Source organism: Gavia stellata, chromosome 2, assembly GCF_030936135.1.
Source record: "Gavia stellata isolate bGavSte3 chromosome 2, bGavSte3.hap2, whole genome shotgun sequence".
In the NCBI taxonomy this organism is placed as follows: Eukaryota; Metazoa; Chordata; class Aves; order Gaviiformes; family Gaviidae; genus Gavia; species Gavia stellata.
The window spans coordinates 99267764-99292325 of NC_082595.1; the positions used below are offsets into that span (position 1 = coordinate 99267764).

Sequence of the window (24562 nt, forward strand, 5' to 3'; positions counted from 1 at the left end):
ATTTCATGACCAAAATGCAACTATACTTTTAGCAGCAGCAAGATTTTAGTAACTGTGAACCTAAAAACCTAAAAATTATTTGAAGATGAAGAGATGTTAAGTGCTTCAACTGTAACGTACTGCAGAGACACCTGGCCTTGCCTGGCACAGGGAGCTATCTGGCTGCGTGTTGCTCAGTCTTTTCTCAATTTATACCTTCAAGAAACACTATCTAGAAGGATATATTCTATTGCACCGAGCTCTGAGTCCCTGAGGCAAAGCTTGTTCTCTTACCCGGATTTGTTCCTCTAAACTTGTATTCTGTACTGCTACTGATGATGTTTTCAGTGAAGAATATGATATAGGATCAAGGAATAAGAAGATTAAATAAATACATTAAGCTTTGTCTGATCAGTCATATGCTTATTAAACTTCCAATAATTTCGTATTCCACTGTATTTCTTTTAAGCAGTATGCCTGCCATACCAGCAAACTTAGAATGCAATGTTAGAGATCCACACTACATGTCTCATTTTCTTGAAAAGGTGTATCCACAGCAATAAATGACTTACGATCAGAGAAATAAATTCTGAGAGTCGTAAGATACATAACCTGAACTGAACAGCGATTTTACTAGGCTTGGTAACTTTTTCTGTCTGAAAGCCTCTCAAAACTAAGCGGAGAAGCAGTGCCATAAGAATAACCCATAACTATAAAAAGGCTCTCTAAAAGAACCCCAAATCATAGTTTGGGGTTCTGGGAAGAAGAAAAGGAAACTGCAAAATATACCTACGTACTGTACATTTTTAAAGCAACAGGGTAGGGAGTCAAAGATGCAGGTGTTGAATCAGAGTTTGCTGTCTCAATGAGTCACTTTAAAATAAGGAAAAATTTTATCTCTCAGCAAGCAAATGCAGTAATACAGATACTAACATTGCTATTTTCAAAGCAATAACATTTAACTCGGATGATATGCCAGCATTTTGTTTTCTTCTTAGATGCTTCATAATTATGCTCTAGTACTGGTTACACATTCTAATGGGACGTGTTCTAACACAATCTGCTTTGTTCACCACAGAGGCATAAAGGACTCCACATAACAAAACACATGCTTAGCTATCCAATTAACTTCTGTTTATCTTACACTAGCACATTTTTAAGCCAAAGGTCATTAGATTTCAGGTAGGTACCAGTCAGATGACTTGAGTAACTTTGTGCCTGATAACATGTCTAGCAGACTTATCCAGTCTCATCTACAAAATCTATCATCTCTCTTGGAGGAGAAGTACACATTCCAACAATTAATTTTACTTACTGTTAAAATAGCATGCCTTATGCTAAAATTTTAAATGTTATAAATTAATCTCAATTGGTTCTTGTTACACCTTTCTTTGTAAATCAAGAGAGTTTTATTAGCTTCTGTTCCATTTAAAAATATCTGCAGAATAAAATCAGTCACCTCTTGATCTCTGAGAAGCTAATACACTGCACTCCTTCAGTCTTCCACTTCAAGGTATTTTCATCCGTGCACTAATTTTTGCAGGTTTTCTCTTTGCCTCTCATTTTTCAGTGTCCTCTTAAAACACAGCTACACTTAGAGGGTGTTTTATTTTAATGCGAGTCTCACTAGTGGTTTATGGAGAACAGTACTTATCCACTCTTCTTCACTTGATATCTCTTATTAGGTAAGGCTGTACTGCCTCTGTTTTCCTGGTACACTTCTGATACAACATCATGATTAATGACATACTAATATGAAAAAGTCACTAACAAAAAGCCAAGAAAAGCAAAGTGTTAAGTATCTTTTTTGCTTCAATTCTTATTAAAAGATCTCAGGCAAATGAACAATTAACAGTTGACAATAATAATAGTGAGACTTCAGCATTGAAAATTCACTCTCAAATAAAAAAAAAAAAAGATGTTTCTGGGGCTGAAAAGTTCACTCCAGAACACCTAGAGAAATAATAAATCAAGTTAAGAGACATCACCCTTGAGAACACGACAGGTCACAGAAGACTGGAAAAGAGAAATAGTCTGTCTTTCAGATATGGAAGAAAGCAAGCATGCAAGGGGAAAAGTATTATGGACCTTTCAGATGTTCCCTGTCCATGAAAACCATCAAAACATACAATGAAAAAAACAAACAAAAACATTGTACGGAAATATGTTCTTAAAGGCCCCTGCAACAGGTTCTGTAGTTAAGAATAAGGCCATCACTATCGCATATTTTAAGTTTAGCAACACTTTGAAAATGTGACATGAAACACTGTCAGAGGCACCAGGGAACTAAGGTGTAGGACAGTGTGGTCCAACTTGCAAACCCTTGGAGTGGCCTCCATCCCTTTTCCCACAGGAAGGGACTAGACAACTTGCCAAGCAAACCATCCAAATAGTACAAACACCTCCTTGTATGTCTGCCACAAATGACTGCACTGCTGCTCTGAACAGCAACTGGAAATCCAACCGTAAGCAGCAAGCCACCACTCACAGCACTTCTCAGAGCAACATGTTCTTTTCTACAATAAGCACTCGAAGCATTTGAGTGTCTGCCTCCCTGCAGTGAGAGGCTGTGCTTAGAGGGGGTATGATGTTACCTGTGAGAAGGACAAGGGAAGTCCTAAATTTAGCTGAAAGTTTTGTAAGATAACTTTTGACTTCTAGTTATGCAGCTATCAATGGTTCACTGTAACACCAGTGAGGCATATAAAATGGATTTCATAGGAGTCTATTTTGGGTCCAGTATTATTCAGTATTTTCATGGATGGCTTGAAGAGCTGGATAATGAGTACAAACAGTATTGTGTCTGGAGAGGCTCAAAGCAGACCAAAGGGCAGCATTTAAATTCAAAATTATCTGAATACAACGGTCAGAGACAACTGTGAACGAAGAAAAACATACAATGTAAACTCATATGTAAAAACCAGGAACAACTAGCTACAGAAACAGAAAAAAGGAGACCAACTGGCTGCCATGTTATTCTGGGAGATAAGCACCTTATGGCCACTAGGACCGGAGGGTGATTACAGATAAGAGACTAGATGCATTCTCCCATTTAGGTGTTTATGTTAACTTACACATGACCCACAGGTTGATAGAAAAACATGAGCTATTCAGAGGAGTCACACTTTAACACTTACTGGGGGGAGAAGGATTTGTCCCTTTCTAAAGAGATTAATGAGGCAGTGCAGGAGATGTCAGACAGTCCAAACACATGTGCATTCCAAGCAAATAAAACAATGCTTATTTCAACTAAGAGGAATGGAAAAATCTATCGACTGAACAATGCAAACACCCCCTCCCCAAACACAGATACAAAGATTAAAGCTATGCAACTCCTGAAAAGACACTAAAAAAAGAACTTGGCTGTAAAAACCTAGAAAGACCAGCAGAAGCTGGAATAAAGGAAGAGAGAAACCTTTCTGATAACATCCAAAGAAACAGTTTTTTCTAACTCCTAGACCATTGTGACATGAAGTTAAATGTTTTTTCCACCACAGCCTTTGGACTTCAGAATGGCAAATGTTCATGGTGATAAATCAATCTCTCAGGTTTTAGAATTCCATCATTCTAGGTCTGTCTTCTTAATCAGTGTATGTATTGAAATGTGAAGTCATCTAAACAGGTTAATTGTCAGTAATCAGATTTTCATATTATTCAGCCACATGATCTCAGCTCTCTAATTTGTGCACTTAAGTACCGTAGCCATGCATACAAATAAGTTACTTAAATTTATCCATGTCATTCCCCCTCTTCCCAAGTACACACTTAAAGCAATATAGCCTGTGTTTGTAAGTAACTGCACAATTACACATTTTAGTGCAATTCCTGTTGCTGTACAGCACTCTAGTCATAAAAAAGGTTTTTTACATTGGTAAAGCTATTTTATGTTTGAGGACCAGAATATCTTCATACCATATCTATATATATATATATTCACACCTACACACGAGGGCTCTTCCAACATCCTGTACCATTGAAAAAGGCAGGCACCTCCAACCAAAGCTGCCAACCAATACCAAAACTGTGTATAAATAAGGACTTGTTATGAAATTAAAGAAAAAGTTCACTGAATTAAGAGAATTGAGCAAACCATGACCCATTCTTGAGCAGAACTCGGTGAAGTGACTGCTGTACGACAGTGACCCTCAGTGGGACTTTGTCCTGGTTCACTGAGGTGAGTTAGAAGACTCTACTTTGACAAAGTGTGACTACTCCTGTGAATGAGTAAGTTCATGAGTTTACAAGCTATGATGCACCATTCAACGCCTTGTAAAGAAAAGCTACATATGCTTACGCCAGTCCCAGGGATAGGGAGACCTGCCTTCCACCAAAATTTTTGGTGTAATGAATGAATTAATATACGTAATCATTTCAGCTTACTGACACCTACTGGAATCATGTTTTACATAGATTTTGAACTTGACTTAAATCAGTATGACTATTTAAAAAAAAAAAAACACACTCCCACTGCCTGTATTTTAAACTGAACGTGTTGTTTCTATTCTGCTTCTAGTCTTAACATCAGCTTTTTTCTGTAACAGACTGTGATTGCATGAAGATGATTACAAGGGATTCATCAGCCTACTGAAAATATGCACATGACTACTCTAAAGTTGTGTGAAGTTTTTTAAGCATTTCTCAAATCTGTCTTCATTCGTATGCAATGTTTACATACAAAACACTTCAATAATTTTATACTTGAGATGCTTGTATTGAAGTACACATACATAGTTAAGTAAGACAGAACACCATGATTATTACAAAGCAATTACTTGTACATTAGGTTTTTTCATCACCAACACCAACACATTTTTCATGGATTCCTCACTAAACCTTTATGCATTTATTAGTGAGAAAATTACTAATTATTTAATTAACAGCTTTTGCCACACTAACGTCAATGACAATGCACTACAGGCCCAATGACAACGCCCTTCTATAAATACTTCAAAGAATAATTTACACTGGAACAGACCTCTAAAGGTCAGCTAATCCAACTAGCCCCCACTCAAAGCAAGTCCAACAAGATCAACTTGCCCACGATGTGATCCAGTCAAGTTCTGAATACCTCCAAGGACGGAGACTCCATGTATCTTCTAGGCATCCACCTACTCTAATGTTTCACCACTTTAATGGTGAAAAACATTTTCCTTGTATGTAACGAGAGTTTTTGATGATGTAACTTGTCTCTATTGTCTCTTGTCCTATCACTAAGCATCTCTGAGAAGAGGCTGGGTCTATCTCCTCTACATGTTTCCTCATCTGCCTATTTAAAGACAGCAATATGATCTCCCTCAGCCATCTCTTCTTAAGACAGAATTAACCCAATTCTCTCAGCCTCTCTGCATTTATTGTACTCCAGACCCCTAATCACCTTGTTAGCTCTCCATCGGACTTGATCCAGTATAGCAACATCTTTCTTGTAGTTGGGACCCCAAAACAAGACTCATATCCATGATACCCAAAGTTAAAACTTACCTTGACAGGGAGCATGTGCTTTGTCTCATACAAAGAACGGCAGATTTTCAAAATTTCATTTCCTGTGTTCTCCTTTTCCTCAGGTGGGCATCTCTGTAGCATAACAGTCCCCAGTTTCACCCAGGGATTATCATCTGTGCATGATCTGCCCAGAAAAAACAGAGATGTATATAGAATATAAATATACACCCCCCACCATTTTCTGTAGGTGGTGGAGTTTTTATTTTTTGTTTTGGTTTGGGTTTTTTTTTTTTTTTGTGAAGTAAAGTACAATCTTATGAAAGAGAGAGGAAAAAGTTTTGAGACAAGTTGCTATCCTGATGCCATCATTCTTTCAATGCAACAAAGAAGCTTAAAGTATTTTGAATTATGACGTGCTATTATAATCCCGGAGGAATCATACACCAGATAAAGACTGATCAAATTCGAATAGCATAGAAACAGCTTCTCCTGGCTTTACACCAGCTAATTTGCCAAGCAGAATGATATTGAGGGAAGGGTGACAGGAATCCAGCATTCCTAATTTTGTTTGCTTTGATCACATTCTAACAGCATCTGTCTCTCGCTTCTGAGTGGAGAAAATATTTCCAAGATTCATATTTTAATTTTCAGGTCCAACAAGTACAAACAAAAATAAACTTTTTTTATAGCCCATCCAAACAGGGTAGGAGAGTGAAAGTACATGCATCTGTACTTGTCTGTTAGTAGATATGGATCCACATACAACTGTTTTACATACTTAAAATGTTCTTTTCATTCCACACAGAACTTCATGCAGTGTCACCACTACACAGTCAGACTGTTCAGACTGCAGACAGTAGATACAAGTAAATTTTATCACACATGATGGGAAAGCCAATGTTTACTACAAAGTTTTGTTGCTGGAACATTTCTTGGCCTACAGCTGCTATTTGCTAGATCATGGAGATGCTTGGCTACTTTTGTTAGTCACCGGGGTACTTTCTAGGACTGGATGTACTGACAGAAATGGGTAGCAGAACGGAGGTTTTAAATGATAGCATGAAGTGTAACACTAGAACGCATCCACACTGCCATTTTCCTAATGTGAATTAAGTTAATACATTTCAATTCCCATCTACAATGGGCTAAAATCATGCACAATCACAGCTTAGATCATGATCATATTAAGCCACGGTAATGCAACCACTATGTTCATCTGTGCATAAACTTAGGAAAGCGCAAAAGGTGGTTTAAAAATCACCCCATCAATCTCTTTGGCCATTAATCAGCATCCCAAAGATATGGGAAACTTTTCATTTTAGTCTGAAGGAAAAGAAGAAAAAAAAAAAAAAATCACAGCAAGACCAAATCTGGCAGGTTGGTCTTACAATTTAGCATAAATTAAGATACTCATCCAGCACATATGAGAAGGAGCAGTAAAGTGCTATCAAAGCGCTGCTTTTCAAATACATTATTTAGCAGCAATTGTTGAAAGTAACACATTACTATCATTGTAAATGGAGTCCGTTAAGAGAGTCTGTTGGATTGACATATACCAAGGAATAGGTCTGACAACTCTGGAGAGGACAACCACCAATATCTACTATTTCATATATAAAACCTCTCTCCTGTTCATCTTCTACTTCCAAAAGTACATACTGTAACCAAGTAAAACCAGCTCCACATGAAGCTAACATTACATCCTAACATGAAAACCAGAGATGCTAGGAATGGGTAACTTTGAATGCAAACTAAAGAGAAGTCATTATCTTCATTCCTTCTGACAACTTAACTGAGCCTTTCCATCAGTCACAGTCCCTGAGCACAGAGGTGTCACAAGTCTGGCTGGGAACAGCAGAGCTCCTCCTCTCCTCTCTTCTCCTTCCAACCTGATGGGTTGAACCCAAAGATGCCAGCTTGTTCAACGAGCAGAACATGATGCGCTTCATCTATGAACCCCCAGTAAGATTAGGAGAAAAAAAACCCTGCAACTCCATCTTTGCCACTGGTTAAACTGATAGCTCCAGCTATGTGATCCACCTCTTGCTTAGAGGCACGGAGAGTCATAATGAATTTCCTTTTTTATAGCTGCTGCCTCCAGAGTACATTAAGAAAACCTTTAAGAATTTCCTATTAGAAAAAGAAAACAAAAAATCACACTACAAAACAGAGAAGTTAGAAATAATCAGAAAGATGCAAGGCCACAAGGCTTGCCATGTGCAGGTTTATTTATTTAAGTAAAGTATCAGATATATACTTCATATATATAAAGCTTTTCTCAACACAATTCCATATAATTATGTCAAATATTTGTGGGATCTATTAAGAAATATCTATTATTTGCCATCTCTAAATAAAAACAAGATTCAGTTAACCAAAAATCTGAAACCTGCAAGCAGAATTCAGTTTTCTTCTCTCCTGAATTTTACCTTAGTTCAACGATGGTTAAAAAAAAAAAGTTATTTCTCAACATGAAAAAAGTAATTATTTCAAAAACTCAACATAAACACATTTTTTTTTGCCCAGAACCAAAAGAGGGAAATTTTGGATTAAGTTAAAAAAAGAAAGGTGAACTAAGGTATTGAGTCACTACAAGCTGGTCTTTTTGAGTTCCAAAACACCTTATCAATATTTAAAATAAATAGAAAAAATGCCTTTTGAACATAGGCAGTAAATTACAAAGGACTACAGAGCTTCAGGTACTGTCAATCATATTTTTAAAAAACATCTTTATGAAGTGCTTAAAATGACATCTGAATATGAGACACCTAGACAGAAAAGCATGCATGAATAACAAGGGTGTGAGAAAAAAATTTAAGAAATATATGGTTTTGAGTGCTGACTGAAACAACCAAGATACCTCCTTTGTTTCCTCACAGTCAACGTGGCATATTATGATATGAAGAGAATCATATTTGCAGGTGAATAATGAGCATTATTCTAGCTGGAGTCTTTTAAAATACAAGAACTCAAAAAAAATTAAAAAGCACAGACTTATCATTAACACAGAGGTCATGAAAATTCTTTTTTTAAAAAAAAAAAAGCGCTACTAAAAACCCCAAACTTTAGTTCTTTTACTTCTCCTTCCTTTTGAGCCTTTATAGAATGTAAATTGTATTTTTGAGCTTTATATTCAATTATAAGTATTAGGTGTTTACTGTTAGGCTGAAAACCCAAATTCTAAGTATTCAGATGATTCAGACTTAAATTCCCCAGATCTTGCACATATCATTACACTGGCAGTAAACAATCAGTTAGCAACAACGACCTTTTTCTGAAGCAGAGGAGGAAAAATAAGTAAATATTAAACAAAAATCTTAATACATACAGCTAAACAGTTGGCTTAACTGCTCGCAGTTTTCCTCTTTGCTCAAGAATTTCTTAATATAACTTGCTTTAAAATGAGATTGTTGCAAACCTCACTAACAAACAGTTTTTGCTTCTTACTCCAACCCAGCCATCAAGGTAGGTTTTTCAGAAACACAATTTCAGGAACATATATATAAAAAAACCCCTAGGCTGGTAAGCATAATTGAATGCTGTTAACATGGAAGTATGCAACAGAGGCACAAGAGGGAAGAATAAGCAATGCAAGAAGAGGAGAAGACCCCAGAGCAGAGCACAGCATGCTTACAGTAGCCTTCCCAAAGATGCAGAGATGGGCATATGATAGCAACTGTCAATGACAACGAGGAGAGAAAGGAGACAAGGTTCAGATAAAGAAGGCAGAAAGTACCGAAGTTGTTTTCATTGTTGCTGCGCCTCCTACTTACAGCACAGCCTCTGCCTCAGGGCTGGCATGAATAATTCCAGGATTTACAAAGTCAAATAATACAAATTAATAAAATTCAAAATAATAAAAAAGAAATGTAAACTATTCCCAGCACACTATAAGAAGAGGCAGTTGGAAAAAAAAATCATCTACCTACTTGACAAGAGTTTTTGAAATTAATCCTGTCTCGTATCAACGACTACTAAAGAGAGCTGTACCTGACTTTTTAAAACCAATCATATTTGAGGTGGTGGGATTGAGGGTGAAATGAGGACAGAACTTCAGTTCAGGAGTGCTATTAGCTGTTAAGACAGATGGTTTTAGATTACTCAAATTCATTTTAATGACAGCACACTGATTATAACAGTCAAAATTTGAGAACATTTCTGCACACCAAATATTACTTCAGTAGACAAAAGTAAGAAATACACATTTTAGTTTTATATAAAATGTGTAATTACATGGCCTAGATTTAAATTTAGGTTAAGCCCTTATAACACGTACTTAATGTTTGTCTTTTAGACTTGTTGAAAAACAGAACAAAAAACCAAAACATCGCCAAAAAAACCCCAAGAACTCCAAAACACATTTAAGTGACCCAAAACAACGAAGTGCGGGAAAAGATAATTTACAGAAAGGACTCATAACTATGATCATGCTGTCTACTATTAAAATATCATGTATGTTTTTTGATAGCACTAGAAATGAGGTACAAAGAAGGACTTTGAAGCCACCACGAGTATTCCTGCTGACACAGGATTTATAAAGTACTTAGTCTTGCAAGCATTGCTAGTAACGGAAACAAAAGTGATAATCACAGAATCATTTCGGTTGGAAAGGACCTTTAAGATCAAGTCCAACCGTAAACCTAACCCTGCTAAGTCTGCCAAGAAACCATGTCCCTAAGCGCCTCATCCACACATCCTTTAAATACCTCCAGGGATGGTGACTCAACCACCTCCCTGGGCAGCCTGTTCCAGTGTCTGACAACCCTTTCAATGAAGAAATTTTTCCTAATATCCAGCCTAAACCTCCCCTGGCACAACTTGAGGCCATTTCCTCTTGTCCTATCTCTTGTCACTTGGGAGAAGAGACCAACACCCACCTCTCTGCAACCCCCTTTCAGGTAGTTGTAGAGAGCGATAAGGTCTCCCCTCAGCCTCCTCTTCTCCAGGCTAAACAACCCCAGTTCCCTCAGCTGCTCCTCATAAGACCTGTGCTCCAGACCCCTCACCAGCTTCGTCGCCCTTCTCTGGACACGATCCAGCACCTCAATGTCCTTCTTGTAGTGAGGGGCCCAAAACTGAACACAGTATTTGAGGTGTGGCCTCACTGATGTTGAGTACAGGGGCACAATCACTTCCCTACTCCTGCTGGCCACACTGTTTCTAATACAAGCCAGGATGCCATTGGCCTGCTGGCCTACGGCATAGATAAAATAAATAAAAGGAAAGCAATGGGAATATAAATATAGAAAGACCCCAGGCAGAATAAATAATGAAAGAAACCAGGGATGCAACATTCCTACTGAGCAAAGAACCAAGAATAAAGGAGGGAAGGAGACAGAAGGAGAACTACATCTCTGTCACTTCTCTCAAGATGCAGCCTCAACTGTCTTCTCCCCAAGCAAAACACTGCTAAGGCAGGGAAGAGAACAGACTAGGTGGTTTTTCCCGCCCTTCAAGCTAGCGGAGAGAATTGAAGAATGAAACGACAGTGGCAACCATGCCCTGTGCACACCACTCTAGAAAAAAAAAAAAAGCCAAAAACTAAAACAAAATATTGTTTCCTACACTGTGAACACAATTGCTTGCTCCACTAATTAACTTTTCTTTTTTTCATTTTTTGGTTGTCTAGAGTTTCAGACAAACAAAAAAATCTGGCAATTCTGAACTACTCTATTTCCCTGGAGATAATGAATGTCAATTTAGTGCTGAGCTTCAGAAAACTAGTTGGGAGTCTGCACTGTAGATCACATTTGGGAAGCCAAAGAGTCAGAGGCTCTCCATGAAACCAGTATAAGTGGCTATTATTAGTGAAAGAGAAGGGGGCAATTTTCTCCTGAAGGCTTTCCAAAGCCTCCTGGCAAGTCAAAGCAACGAAGAGAGACACTGAAATCTTAGTACTAACAGAAATTACGAAATAAATAACTTTAGGAAAAAAGCTAATCACAGGATAAAATTTGCTGTTTATTCTTAGCATAAAGTCTCAAGACGCGGGCTGGTCAGCCTCACCTCAGTTCCTGGGAAGATGAAGCAAACCCTCCTAGAAACACTTCCAAGCAAACGAAGGACAAGTAGACTGGGAGTAGTCAGCATGGACTTAAAAAGAGGAAATTGTGCCTCACCAACCTGATACCCTTCTATGATAAAATCACTGACTTGGTGGATGATGGCTGATATTACGTACCTTGAATTCATTCAGCAAGGCTTTTGACACTGTCTCCCACAACATCCTCATTGACAAACTGATGAAGTATGGGCTAGATAAGTGGACAGTGTAGCAGGATGAAAATTGGTTGAACTGCCACACTCAAATGGTTGTGATCAGTGGCACAAAGTCCAGCTGGAGACCGGTGACCACTGGTGGACCCCAGGAGTCTATACTGAGGCCAATACTCTAACATCTTCATTGAGGACCAGGATGAACATCAGACAGAGTGCGCTTTCAGGAAGTTTGCAGATCATACAAAACTGAGAGACAGTGGCTGTTACACCAGATGGTTGTACTGCCATTCAATGGCACCTGAAGAGGCTGGAGGGATGGACAGAGATCAACCACATGACACTCAGCAAAGGGAAATCCAAAGTCCACCCTCTACCTGGGAAGGAATAACCATCAGTACAGGCTGAGAGCCCACCAGCTGGAAAGGAGCTTGGCAGAGAAGGACCTGGGGTCCTGGTAGACAACAAGGTGACCATGAGTAAGCAATGTACCCTTGTAGCAAAGAAAGGCAATAGCATCCTGTATTGCATCAGGAAGAGTGTTGCCAGCAGGGTGAGGGAGGTGATCCTTCCCCTCTACTCAGCAGTGGTGAGACACCTGGAGCGCTGAATCCAGTTCTGGGCCCCCCAGCACAAAAGTGACATGGGCATACTGAAGTGAGTCCAGGAAAGTGCCACAAAGATGAATGGAGTATCTGTCCCATGAACAGAAGCTGAGAGAGATGAGAGAGTTGGACTAGTTCAGCCTGGAAAAGAGAAGGCTTGGGGGAATTTTACCAATTGTATAAATACCTGATGGGGAAAGCAAAGAAGAGGGAGCATGACTCTTCTCAGTGATGCCCAATGATAGCACAAGAGGCAATGGGCACAAATAGAAACAGTACATTTTACTAAAATGCAAGAAAAACCTCTTTGTTGTAGTTACTGTAGAATCTCCAGTCTTGGAGATATTAAAAACTCAAGGCAATGGCCTTGAGCAGCCTGGTTGAGCTGACCCTGCTTTGAGCAGGGGGAGTGGAGTAGACATCTCCAGAGATCCTTTCTGACCTCAACTATTGCTGACTACATGAAAATCACAGAATCATATATAAGGTTGTGAATTAATTTACCCTGTTCTCTTATCTCAGCCAAACTGATTTCTTTATGTCAAAATTGTGACTATGTAAATGCCTAGGAGCTATACTAACTACTTTAGACCCTAAATGAGTTATGATACAGGTGATCTAAATATTTTGCGCAAATTTTCAGACTTTACCGATCTTGGAACTAAGAGGTATCCCACCTCTGAAATTTAATCCACTGGTAGTTGTGACTACAAATCATATTTAATCGTCGTTTTGTTTTCTCTTCTTCATTTTAGGAAGTCAGCCTGAAGGAACAGAACACCAAGTGGGAAATAAAATTAAATAATTTTTTATTTCCTCTGTTACAGAGCAGTAGACAAGAACTGTCTATATACAAGTGTTCTGCTTTCACAAAATTTTTAGTCTTTCTGTTCAACCCAAGAAAAAAGAATGTTGCTAATTGCAGCAATATTCCACTTGATCCTCTTTTCCATGAGTTTAAAACTTTTTTTTTTTTAATCTAAACACTACCTTAAACAAAGTTTGACAGTTCCCACATTGTGAGCCTCCAATTTTCAATTCCAATTAAAGCAAAACTAAAAAGGAAAGTTCAGTATGAAATTGTGACAGATCACACTGCAGTCCTTGTACTTAATGCACTGAAAACAATTTTTGGCTCATAAAACTGTCATAAAGAATTTAGGTTAATGCTCATCCAGAAATTGCAAACAAACTGCAGGCTTGAAGGTAAATAACCCTTACGGATCACCTTCTAATGGACCAGTTCTCTACAAGTACACAAAAGAGTTACTTTTCATAAAAAGATAAGCCTTAACTTTTCTGAAAAATCAATGCACATCAACACTTTGGGGACTGTAGTCCTCAAGTTAAGACAGGTTGTAATCGATACCTCAAAGTAATCCAATGGAAGCATCATTTAATGTCCCTAACCTAACTACTATCAGATAAAACATGGCACATTGTACTCGCTAGTCAAAAAATTATTAATATTATAGCTTTCCTTGAAAGATATGTGACTTTTGCCTCATAACATAAGTTTGTCTGACTCCTTATACGTTAGAAGTGATCATCAGTTATAGAACAGAACAGCTCAAATTTTTACCTTCAACTGTGTTCAGAAAGTCACAGACAAAATCCAAAGATTTGGTAAAAAATAACGTACTTAAGATGTCCCAAATTAACACTTTCAATAAATACCTATTCTGATTGGTGCAATGCTGAAGTTTTAAATAATTGTTTTCATTTTAAATTGTTGGGCTAGGATATGTCTGCCCTAGTATATATCCTTTACTTTTGGATACTTTATTCGGAGAAGGAAATAATAGGTAGTGGATCTAGTAAAGAGAAGCACCATTGATTGGTACCATTACCCTCACAGACCTCCTGCAGACTGCCTGCCACAGCCATCTGAACATTGACTTTCAAAGGTTTTTCTGCAAAGTGTGATTTTGAATGGAAAAACCAGTCAGAACTTTCTATTCTTTTTTATGGATTTTGTACAGACTACCAAAACCGAGAGCAAAATACATAACTTAAGTAGATAGAAAACCTTCCTGTGCAACAGTTCAGGCAATAAAATGGTTTTCTGCCTCCTCCATAATGCATACTACATACGTATATAAAGTTTTTACAAGAAACTGATTGATTCAATTCCGCTTTAAATAAACCATTTATTTTCCCAGTATGACCCTTTCCAAAGGTCATACTCCTCTTAGCCATGTTTGAATTCATTGACTGAAAACTACATGATATCAAGCAAGAAGACTTAGAACTCTCTTGTTACACGATTGTTTGAAGAAACGCTCACCCATTGTTGATGTCCATTGGTGGCCAAGCTTGAAGGAGTAAAACCAAGTGTTGAAACTCAGATGGACTGCAACTAGAATCCAGAAGTCCCAGGAAGAGATCATACCTTTTTTCTTCATTTTCAACATCTGTTATCTCTACCTGAGAAAAAAAAATAAAAAAAACCAACAGTTTGGCTTTTTTTTTTTTTTTAAGAAATCAATGATTTAAAAGCCATCAACAAACTATTTGTGAAGGATATCACTCTTGTAAAACAATGCAGGAACACAGTAAATATAATTTTCCCATTTTCTTACTTCTCATTTTCAATTACATGCAAATAAAACAGGAGAGCACACAGATGTTGGGGAATGACTTAGGTGTACGTTCCTAAATCAATGTAACCCCACACAAGCACATTAATTGATTAGTTAAGAGGATCTTATCTCTGTGTTCTTCAAACAATCAAAAATTCCCTAAATTTCTTTTTCTCGATATATAGACATATACACACACATATATTTTTAAAGAATGGGTATGTATAGTGCTTCCCTAATATATATTACTCTCACTCACCTACAAAAATTCAATAGTTTTATCTGAATTTACAGCATCTAATCTCTTCTCCCACAGGAAAGAACCCTGAAAGATGAATCTAAATTAATTTACCCAATGAAGAACATTTGTGCCAAGTACTGTAATACTTCTCTGTATAGGCGTTTGAACCTAAGAAAAACAAAACCCCCCACCCCATCAGCGAGCCACCAGACACCTCTATCTTGGGAAAAGTGTCCATCTAAGTTTAAAACCTGCAGCTTCTGCCAGGACTTGAATTCACTTCAGTTGATGACAAGCTCTTTTACAGATAATTACTGCTTGCAGTTTGCATGGTAAAAAAGTACAAGGTAAAAGGTCTGACTGTTGCAGGAAGGTTGCCATAAATGAGAACCAACTTGCTACTAAATGAGAAGCAGCTTCTGTTTAAAAGTTTGCTTATCACACTAGGAGGGCTTTCACAAATGGAATAGCTATTCACTGTCTACCTGACATACAAAAGTTCCTGGAGTTTAAAAATAATTTGTTACAATAACAAGGTAGCTTCCTCTGCATCATTAACATATTCTAACACTGAACCTTTCTTCCAAACTTTGAAAAGTTCCAGGATATCAAACACTTGAGTTTCATCTTATAATTCTGCTGAAGATACACAACATTAACTGTTAACTTTTCTGTTTCAGCCCAAGCAGTTCTAAGACATCAAACATGGACAAAGCTTTCCTTAGTTCTACAGCTACTCTAAAAGATTAAAGATCGCATTCCTATCTTTTCAAAGTGACTCTGATATATCAAGGGCAAATTTTTCAAAAGAGGTTGGAAAACAAAGATTACTGATGCATTTATTGAGTTGCCTACATAATTTGTGACTTTAAAATATTTAGTGTTGAAAAACCGTTCGCTTCTGTCTCCAGGGTACCTCTGAAAGCACCGTAACCTGAAAGCACCTATTTCAGACAGTGAAGATATGTTTCTGAGATCTGTCCACTTAAAATACTTTTCTGTACTGCAAATGTCACATAGCAGACATCTGTTACCCATCTGTTCCTAAATTCCTAAATTCCATCTATACTTGTTAATATAAAATACTACAATCTTCTATATTTAAATCACAAGGCTGAAAAGAGAACAAGAACAGGAAAGGGTAAAAGGGACATACGACATGCTAACAACTAAGGATCAAAAATATTTAGCAATTTAGCAAATTATGTACTATCTAGACAACAGAAGCTCTCACGTTGCTTCTTCTGTCCCCAAACTCCTTTTAAAGACAACTAGCTCTTTAAATATTTAAACCAAGTAAGTAGCATTCTGGATGGTCCATTGAGTACATTTTAGTATATTTGCACAAACGGCATGTTACTTCGAAACGCAGACTAAATGTTCAGATCTCCCTAACGACAACTGTGAAAATGACAAGATATGGCACAGATAATATTAATAGATGAGAAAAACTGTCACAGAAATTGAGCCATTAGTAGCAGAGAGTAGATGAGACATCCTATTCAACATGAACTGAATTCCAATAATTCTGCCTAATAATGCAGTTTTAGAGACTTGGGTTTACAATTTTTTATGAGGTTAATTAATCTAACATTATAATGCTGTCTTTTGGACAGCTGGATCCTTGCAACATGATTGCTCATAACAAAACACCTATTAATACGATCAAAGTAAATCAGAAGAATTAACTTTCTATTCTTAAACATGGTGTGCATTTCTGCAACATTTCTTTCTACAACGGCCTTTTTCAAGTCACATTTCCCACTAAGAGTAATAAAAATAAAGTGAACTTTCTACAGTGTTAGTTATTTATAGTTTTTAAGAAAACTATTGAAAATTCACTTTTTATATGGCATTTTAAATTCATGTCATTTCCATTTACTGTGAAACAGGTGAGATTAGAAAGTAGCAAAATAGTTTATAAGCATGCATACCTTTAAGAGTGCATGGGGTGATCTAAAATTGCAGCACTAAGGACAGAGGAAATGGAAGGTTAATGAAAGAGAAACAAATGGAAAATACCTAAGTATTGATGGGTAGATGACAAGTATGAGTACTTTCCAAAAAAAAAAAAAAAAAAAAAAATTACTAGTGTTGTCACCGCTCCATCTTTTAAGTCTTAGCTATTTTCCCCTCCTCAATGTAACTTACGCTGCTGCTGCACCCATCAGTCGCCCCTATACTCCACATACATCTGCGTTTCAAGTATGTTTTAAGCATTATTTCACAACATAGTTATTAAAATAACTTTTTTTTGAAACGGAAAAGCCGAGATTCAAATGTAAACCCATGCTTTAACACAGAGAATGCCTGACTGTGTGTGACAATGGTCACACAGTCAACTGTATCAGGTATATTTTTCAGAAGTATTCCTGAGTTGAAAGCATCATCAAATACATGATGATTCTGCAAAGACTGTGTCCACATTTCACATTACATGTTGATAAGCAGTCCCACTGGTTTAAGTAAGATTGCACAATGTCTAAAATTGTACCTTCTGAGAAGTAGCTATATTTAACTTGTGTGTATGTGTTTACACAATCCGGATGACTGAAATCTAAGCATGATTTGCCCACTAGCATCACTAGAAAAATCCTAACGAGCAGATCAACACTATGTACCAGAAACACAGCCAACAACACAACATTTAAAAATCTTCATTTCAAGGTATTATTATTCCTATTCCTATAAAAAAGACTGTTTAAAATTAAATATCAGTAAAGCATCAATGTTATCTGCTATGAAGTAAATCAAGGCACTTGCCTTAAATAGCTTCCGCACTGCTCTATAGTTTGAATGACAAGATACCTTGCCCTCTCTCTAATTTTTTCTCCAGAAATAGAAGTTACAATCAAACCACAAAATAAGTGATAGCTTCTTGCTACAAGAAAGCAATACCTTGAAGCAGCATACTGTAATGAGGGGTTTTTAGATTTATATTTACTGTAATATATATACACACACACACAGAACATAGGTTTTCTTCCGTATTGTTTCCTCTTTCCAAGGCTGAGGGAGATCATGGTGAAGAAGCAGCCACCTCACACAGCAGAAACAGAGCATGTTCTGTGTTAAAAGGTAGAAATTTCATTTTAATAGAGGTGAAAACTAGCTGCGATGAAGTTACCATGGTTAGCAAACCTGTTGTTTTGTTGTAATAACACAGCAAAAAGATTAAAAATTCCACTTTTAACTGAACACTCTCATTATAGTGACTCTGGATGATCTATTCAGATGACTCTGAATGTTGTAAAGCAACACGGCACTGCATTTTTACCAGTGTGATCATCTTTAAACTATGATAATGGGATACTATAACTTTGCTCCTCCCCCCACCCCTTTTTAAAAAAAAAAAAAACACAAAAAACAAAAAACATCCTTCTAAAATACTCAAAGGCTATGCAAAGATAACCTGCCATGAGCAGCTCAGAGCCCTGATAGCACAAATGCCTGTAAAGAAGAATCCATCACTAAACAGAATAATGAGGCCTATAGCAAAGTAGTAAGGAGTATGCTTGTACTTCAGACGATCCCAAAGGAATACGAAAAAAGAAAAAAAAACAAAAGCAAGGAAAAGGAAAGCAAGGACAGTTTTAACAACAGATTTGCTCAATTCTGTCTTGACTTTCCCTAGTTTCATGCCTTCTCTTTGGCAGTAGAACACAGCTGGCTTCATGTTTTTCATTAAAATAAAAGGCTGCACAAATATTTACCACAATGGGAAAGTCAATTAGGGGAATTAATTTTAGAAATTACACTCATGATAGATTACAAAATGAAATACAAATTAAGTAAAACCAAACCTCATGTTAAACTGTTAAAATAGACATTTCATTATCAACGAGGGACTACATATGTTTAAAATAAAGAATATGCAAACATCTGCATATGCTAATGTTCCTTAAAAGAAAAAATATAGGAAATTAATAAAGCAAAATACAGGCTGCACAAACAGCACTGAGTGTTGCTTAAAACCGCATTAGATAATACCAGCTGTCTGAACCACTGTGAACTCCTCTTAAGAGTATGTTCTCCTCCTGAGCACTCAGCTTTTAGATCTTTTCCCAGTTTGTCCTGTTATTAATGAACAGTGGTTAGGATGGTCCATAAAGGAGTTCTGACTCATCCCATATTATCGCTGCTTAATAAAGGCAAAAATCAGTCCACCTTTCTCAAATATTGACCAAAACAGAAAATGAACCACATTTCTGAACGGGAGTGCAAACTGCAACTACAGCCTGTAGCAGCTATAGTATGTGAGAAGACAAAAGTCAGATTTGCTTTTTATCTGAGAATATATTGTTTTGTGCGCCTTTGAGCATGGCCACACAATACACCTCATTGAGTTACATGATTCTAGCCATCAAAACAGCTATTTTCCCTCAAGTAGTTATGGTCTGCTTACCAGTAGCAGAGACTTGACATAGCATATATTCAATCACCCATCCTCTCACAGGGACAGTTGTGAACTTGCTGTAACTTTCAAATCTTAAGAAGACTAAAACACTGCTGAAAAATTTATTGCTGGAGTCCACTTATTTATCAAACAATTGGCCAAAATACATCAGTTCTGACATCATTTTGCTAGAGGAAGTTACACCAGACAAGATTCCTACAAGCTTTTTAAAACATTTTGTTTTATATGAAAAATGTGAACTATATGGGGATGGGTGCTTTTACTGCTGAAGTATAACCAATAACAATCTGGCAGTTGGTTGAGATACTGGTAATCTCTTCAACAGTACGTTATCTGAGCACAAACATACCCTTTATCTGACTTCAGCCATCCTGAGCAAACTTGGAAGGCATGTTCTTTATATCCAGTGCTGAAATAAAAACTTAATGCACTTACAATCCCTCCTCAAATAAAACTCCAAACTGTTCTGTCTGATGATAAAATCTTTCAAAGATTTATACAGTTCTCTTCCCTCAAAGATTAGATCCTATTAGATGCCCAAAATGTTGAAACCGCTCAACATGCTTTATCTACTTTCAATGCACAAAGCTTTGACTCATCATCCGGTTCCATAGATTTGTTATTGCTTTATAGATACTCATCACATGTGACACACATAAGGAGTCCAAATATGAAAAGTTCCCTCAAAAGTTTGTTCTATAGCTTTTAGAAACCTAGCATTTTATAAAAACTGTAAGATGATACACTTGAAGAACGGTAAGGTTAAATAAAGCTGTAGACATCATACATGACTGATAAAGAAAACCTTCGGCATGGCAGTCCACAGGATCAGTTGTTTAGTTCAGTACGTTATCTCACTCTTGAAATTGAAGTTAGTTTAAAAGCACTATTGACAGCGACAGTGGAATGCTTATGTATCTAAATTGTGTCCCTGAGGCACAGATATCCACTATATAATGTTCTCCTAATCCAAAAGGACAGAGACATCTGATAGAGTTGTAAATGCTTTATTGCTAAAGCTATATAATTTGAGAATCTGGTGCTGACCAACTCGTCTGATAACCTAGAGAGAGTTTTGTTTAAGAAATGGAAATGCCAAAAAAAGATCCAGCCAATCCAATCCTCTCCTTCCCCTGAGATAAAATACAAAACGCTGCCTATTTACATATGAGAACGGTGAGCAGGAAAAGTAATGCAGACAGACCTCTACCTCCTTCTGCCCAGTGAAATCTGTTCTGCAAATTACATTTTTATTCCCTGCGAGCATGGCAGAGCCATGGTTTTCATCAACAGATTTTGTTCAGTACCAATGGTCTAAGGAAATAATTGATAAGAGTGTTTGTAGCCAAAGAATCAAGATGTAGAAATCAGAAAAATATTTTCCTTCATTATAATCGCTTGTTTATTGAGAAAAGCTATATCCATGCTTAAAAACAACTCCCTATATTATAAGGCAGAGACATTTGTTGTTTCCAAGAGCTGCAACCAAAAACCTACTGATTTACATGATTATAAAACTAATTTTATTACGTCCACCAGATTGTAAATGTAAATATTTCAAAATATGTTCATGTTCCTCACTGCAGCATAAATTTGAATTAATATGGCATTGAAAATAGAAACACTAAGCAGGTATTTGAGTAGTCCCTTGTTCCTACGATACATTCTCAGCTCGTCAGGACTCCCTTGTAAAACACACTACGTTTTTATTTCTCTTCCCCAACCCCCCAAACCCCCCAAGCTCTAGTGGTAGAGAATTCATCTATGCTGCATTTTAAAACAATAGGCAGATCTGACATGAAAGACTTTATTCAGATTCAAGATAGGGAATGCTGATGCTAAAACTTGCTTCCACCTCATTAGACAGGGCTTAACATGGTTTATAATCAATGACTGAAAGGATTGACTACAACCTGATAGAATTTCTGTAATTGCCATCTTGGTGTGCTGTTCACAGCACCAAAATACAACAGGTTTGTCTTAAGGAGTTTACAGTCTGATCAGGTAAATCAGCAAAGAAAATACTGCCCCTCCTATACAAACAGGCCAGACAGGGTTGGTCACTGAAGAATTTAATCTTCCCACCTTCTGGGTCAACCTGTAGTCCATTGTTCCCTACTCTGCTGGTATCTGTGTGGGTGCTGAAAAGTCTGCACAAACATAAGTTACTGAAACCTACTTCCAGTACAAGGCTGCTACAACGGACATACAAAATTACAAAGTAAGTTAAATGGGTATTTAAAAGTTAATTACAATATGAACACAAATGTGAAAAATCACCAGTAAAAAGAAGCTGCAAAAGTGTACAACTGTTTCTGAAAATGTATAGCTAGTGACTCTGCAAAGGTAAGATTAGGAGCTTTTAAAGGTTCTTATGTATTTCATTCTCTTCAAACTTTTTCAAATGCTAGACATCCCATCAACCTTGATGTTAGACACATTAGATACTTCTGAAACAAAGCAAAACCACAAGCACATATTGAAGTATCTTACGGAGGAGGCCACTATTGATAAGCTACATATATCTATGCACAATTTCATGCAATAATTTTGCACTAAAATTGTAACTTCTGTTTGAGCTAGAATACTTCCCAATAGACTTAATTTTTTTACTTATGTAAACAAGTTTAAGGTGTAAACAAATAAACATATTTAAAATCTTTCTGGTAAATTAGTCCCACCTATCACTCAAAAGGTAACTCTTCTAATCTGACTTTATCAAGACTCCACTTACTAGATTTTGCCATGGTAATACTTGAATTTACAGCTTGTCTACACAGAGTTGTTGCCAGCTCCTATTCCTAATTAAACGCCTCTGACTACTCAGAGATGAGGACAATACCAGAGTAAATTTCATATATATATTTTCCTTTTCCTATTCCTCCTTCCACGTCTCTTTTTTGGTCATTGTTGGACACAGAATACTGGGCTGGATTGGTCCTTGATCTGAACCAGCATTGAGATCTTTATGTACTCACATACTAATTAAAATTTACATTATGAAAACATAGTGGGCCCACAATATTTTGTTATATGCAGTTTCCAAGTGGAATTGAGGGGACACAGGGACCCAAGAAAGCTTACCATTTTCAATATGTGAAACGTGTACTCTCACAAGGTAGCTGAACCTTGTCAATGGTCATTGACCTTGAGGTCAATGAGGTCAAGTGAAAGGTGCTTCTCAAAGATACATTTTCTTCACCTCAAACTTAGTATCTTAAAAGTTCTTTCCCCAGTATTTATTGAAATTTTGAAGTTTAAACAATAATGTGATATAGTGCCTTTCACTCTATGTCCTAGCACCTTATTGCCATGTACAGAGTAAAAGGCAATTAAGAAATAGAATTTAAAGAACACATTTATACAGCACTAGGTTTTATATACTTTAAATATTCACACTGTTTTAGAATTAAATTCAAAAGATTTCCTAGAAAAAGGAATACTGCCAAATGACTGCTGCAAGGCACTGACATATACTGCTTCAGCCTCCTCACTCAGCATTCAGTCTTAGTACTGCCCTTACTTCCTATTTTTTGGAAAGCCGATAAGAACTTTTACTTTTGAGAAAAACCATGGAAAGCTGTGGTTTAGGTTATAAAAGTATTAGCTTACTCACACTACTGTTGGAATATGAAAAATGCAATTTGAAGAGCACATACATACAACTAAACTGTAAACCTGCCAAGTTCAAAGATTTCCTGTGAACTAAGTTACATTTAAAAAATTTTGTATGCCAATGTGTGTCATTTGAGACGTCCATCTTTTCTTTAGCACAAATGAGTTTTACGTTCTCAGAAATATATTCCAAATATATTCCCCTCATGGCAGAGGAACCTGTCAGTTTTAAATGAGACTTTTTCATCTTACTTCTTCCATCTGCCCAAGTTCACATGTGGATAATCCTACTTTCAATCAATTTTGGATCTTGGTAAATGGAAATATATTACATAGTAGTAAGTCAAAGCTGAGAGATGGTAACTTTTTAAAAACTCTTCTACTGGGCTCACAAATGCCCCAGTACAATGATAGAATTTAATTTTGCTTTATGAAAAAACACTGTAGGAAAAAACACAATCTGGTTTGGAGCCTGGACTAATGTTGCAGATTAAATTCCCTTGCTTGAAAGAAGCATTTTTGAAGCTATGCCTATCGAGTTATTCTAAATAATAAAAAGGAACAACTTTATTAAGGAATATCAGTAAATCTGTATGTTATGATGCAGTTCAGCCCACGTTCTCCACTTGAAAAAAAACAGCAACAAACCAAAACCAACAAAAACAAAAAAAACCCCACCACATTCAAAATACTGTTGATTTCCATTATTACTAGGGGGAATATAACAGACGACACCAAGTTGGGTGGGAGTGTTGATCTGCTGGAGGGTCGGAAGGCTCTGCAGAGGGATCTGGACAGGCTGCATCGATGGGCCCAGGCCAATTGTATGAGGTTCAACAAGGCCAAGTGCCGGGTCCTGCCCTTGGGTACAACAACCCCATGCAACAATACAGGCTTGGGGACGAGTGGCTGGAAAACTCCCCTGCAGAAAAGGACCTGGGGGTGTTGGTCGACAGCCTGCTGAAGATGAGCCAGCAGTGTGCCCAGGTGGCCAAGAAGGCCAACGCCATCCTGGCCTGTATCAGAAATAGTGTGGCCAGGAGGAGCAGGGAGGTGATCGTGCCCCTGTACTCGGCTCTGGTGAGGCCGCACCTCGAATACTGTGTTCAGTTTTGGGCCCCTCACTACAAGAAGGACATTGAGGTGCTGGAGTGTGTCCAGAGAAGGGCAACAAAGCTGGTGAGGGGTCTGGAGCACAAGTCTGATGAGGAGTGGCTGAGGTAACTGGGGTTGTTCAGTCTGGAGAAGAGGAGGCTCAGGGGAGACCTCATCGCTCTCTACAACTACCTGAAAGGGGGTTGCAGAGAGGTGGGTGTTGGTCTCTTCTCCCAAGTGACTAGCATCAGGACAAGAGGAAATGGCCTCAAGTTGCGCCAGGGGAGGTTTAGGCTGGATGTTAGGAAAAATTTCTTTACTGAGAGAGTAGTGCGACACTGGAATAAGCTGCCCAGGGAAGCGGTGGAGTCAC

At 37.5% G+C, this 24562-nt stretch overlaps 1 protein-coding gene across 1 annotated transcript in view; it reads right to left on the minus strand.

The window, feature by feature from the left end:
- The window catches only part of NBAS (NBAS subunit of NRZ tethering complex), a 195410-nt gene that overhangs the window by 12167 nt on the left and 158681 nt on the right, over nt 1–24562 (minus strand). The window contains exons 49-50 of the mRNA XM_059835890.1: nt 14527–14666; nt 5458–5602 (exon numbers count right to left, since the gene is read on the minus strand). Coding sequence (XP_059691873.1) covers nt 5458–5602; nt 14527–14666 — 285 coding nt within the window. The remainder of the gene's footprint in view (nt 1–5457; nt 5603–14526; nt 14667–24562) is intronic.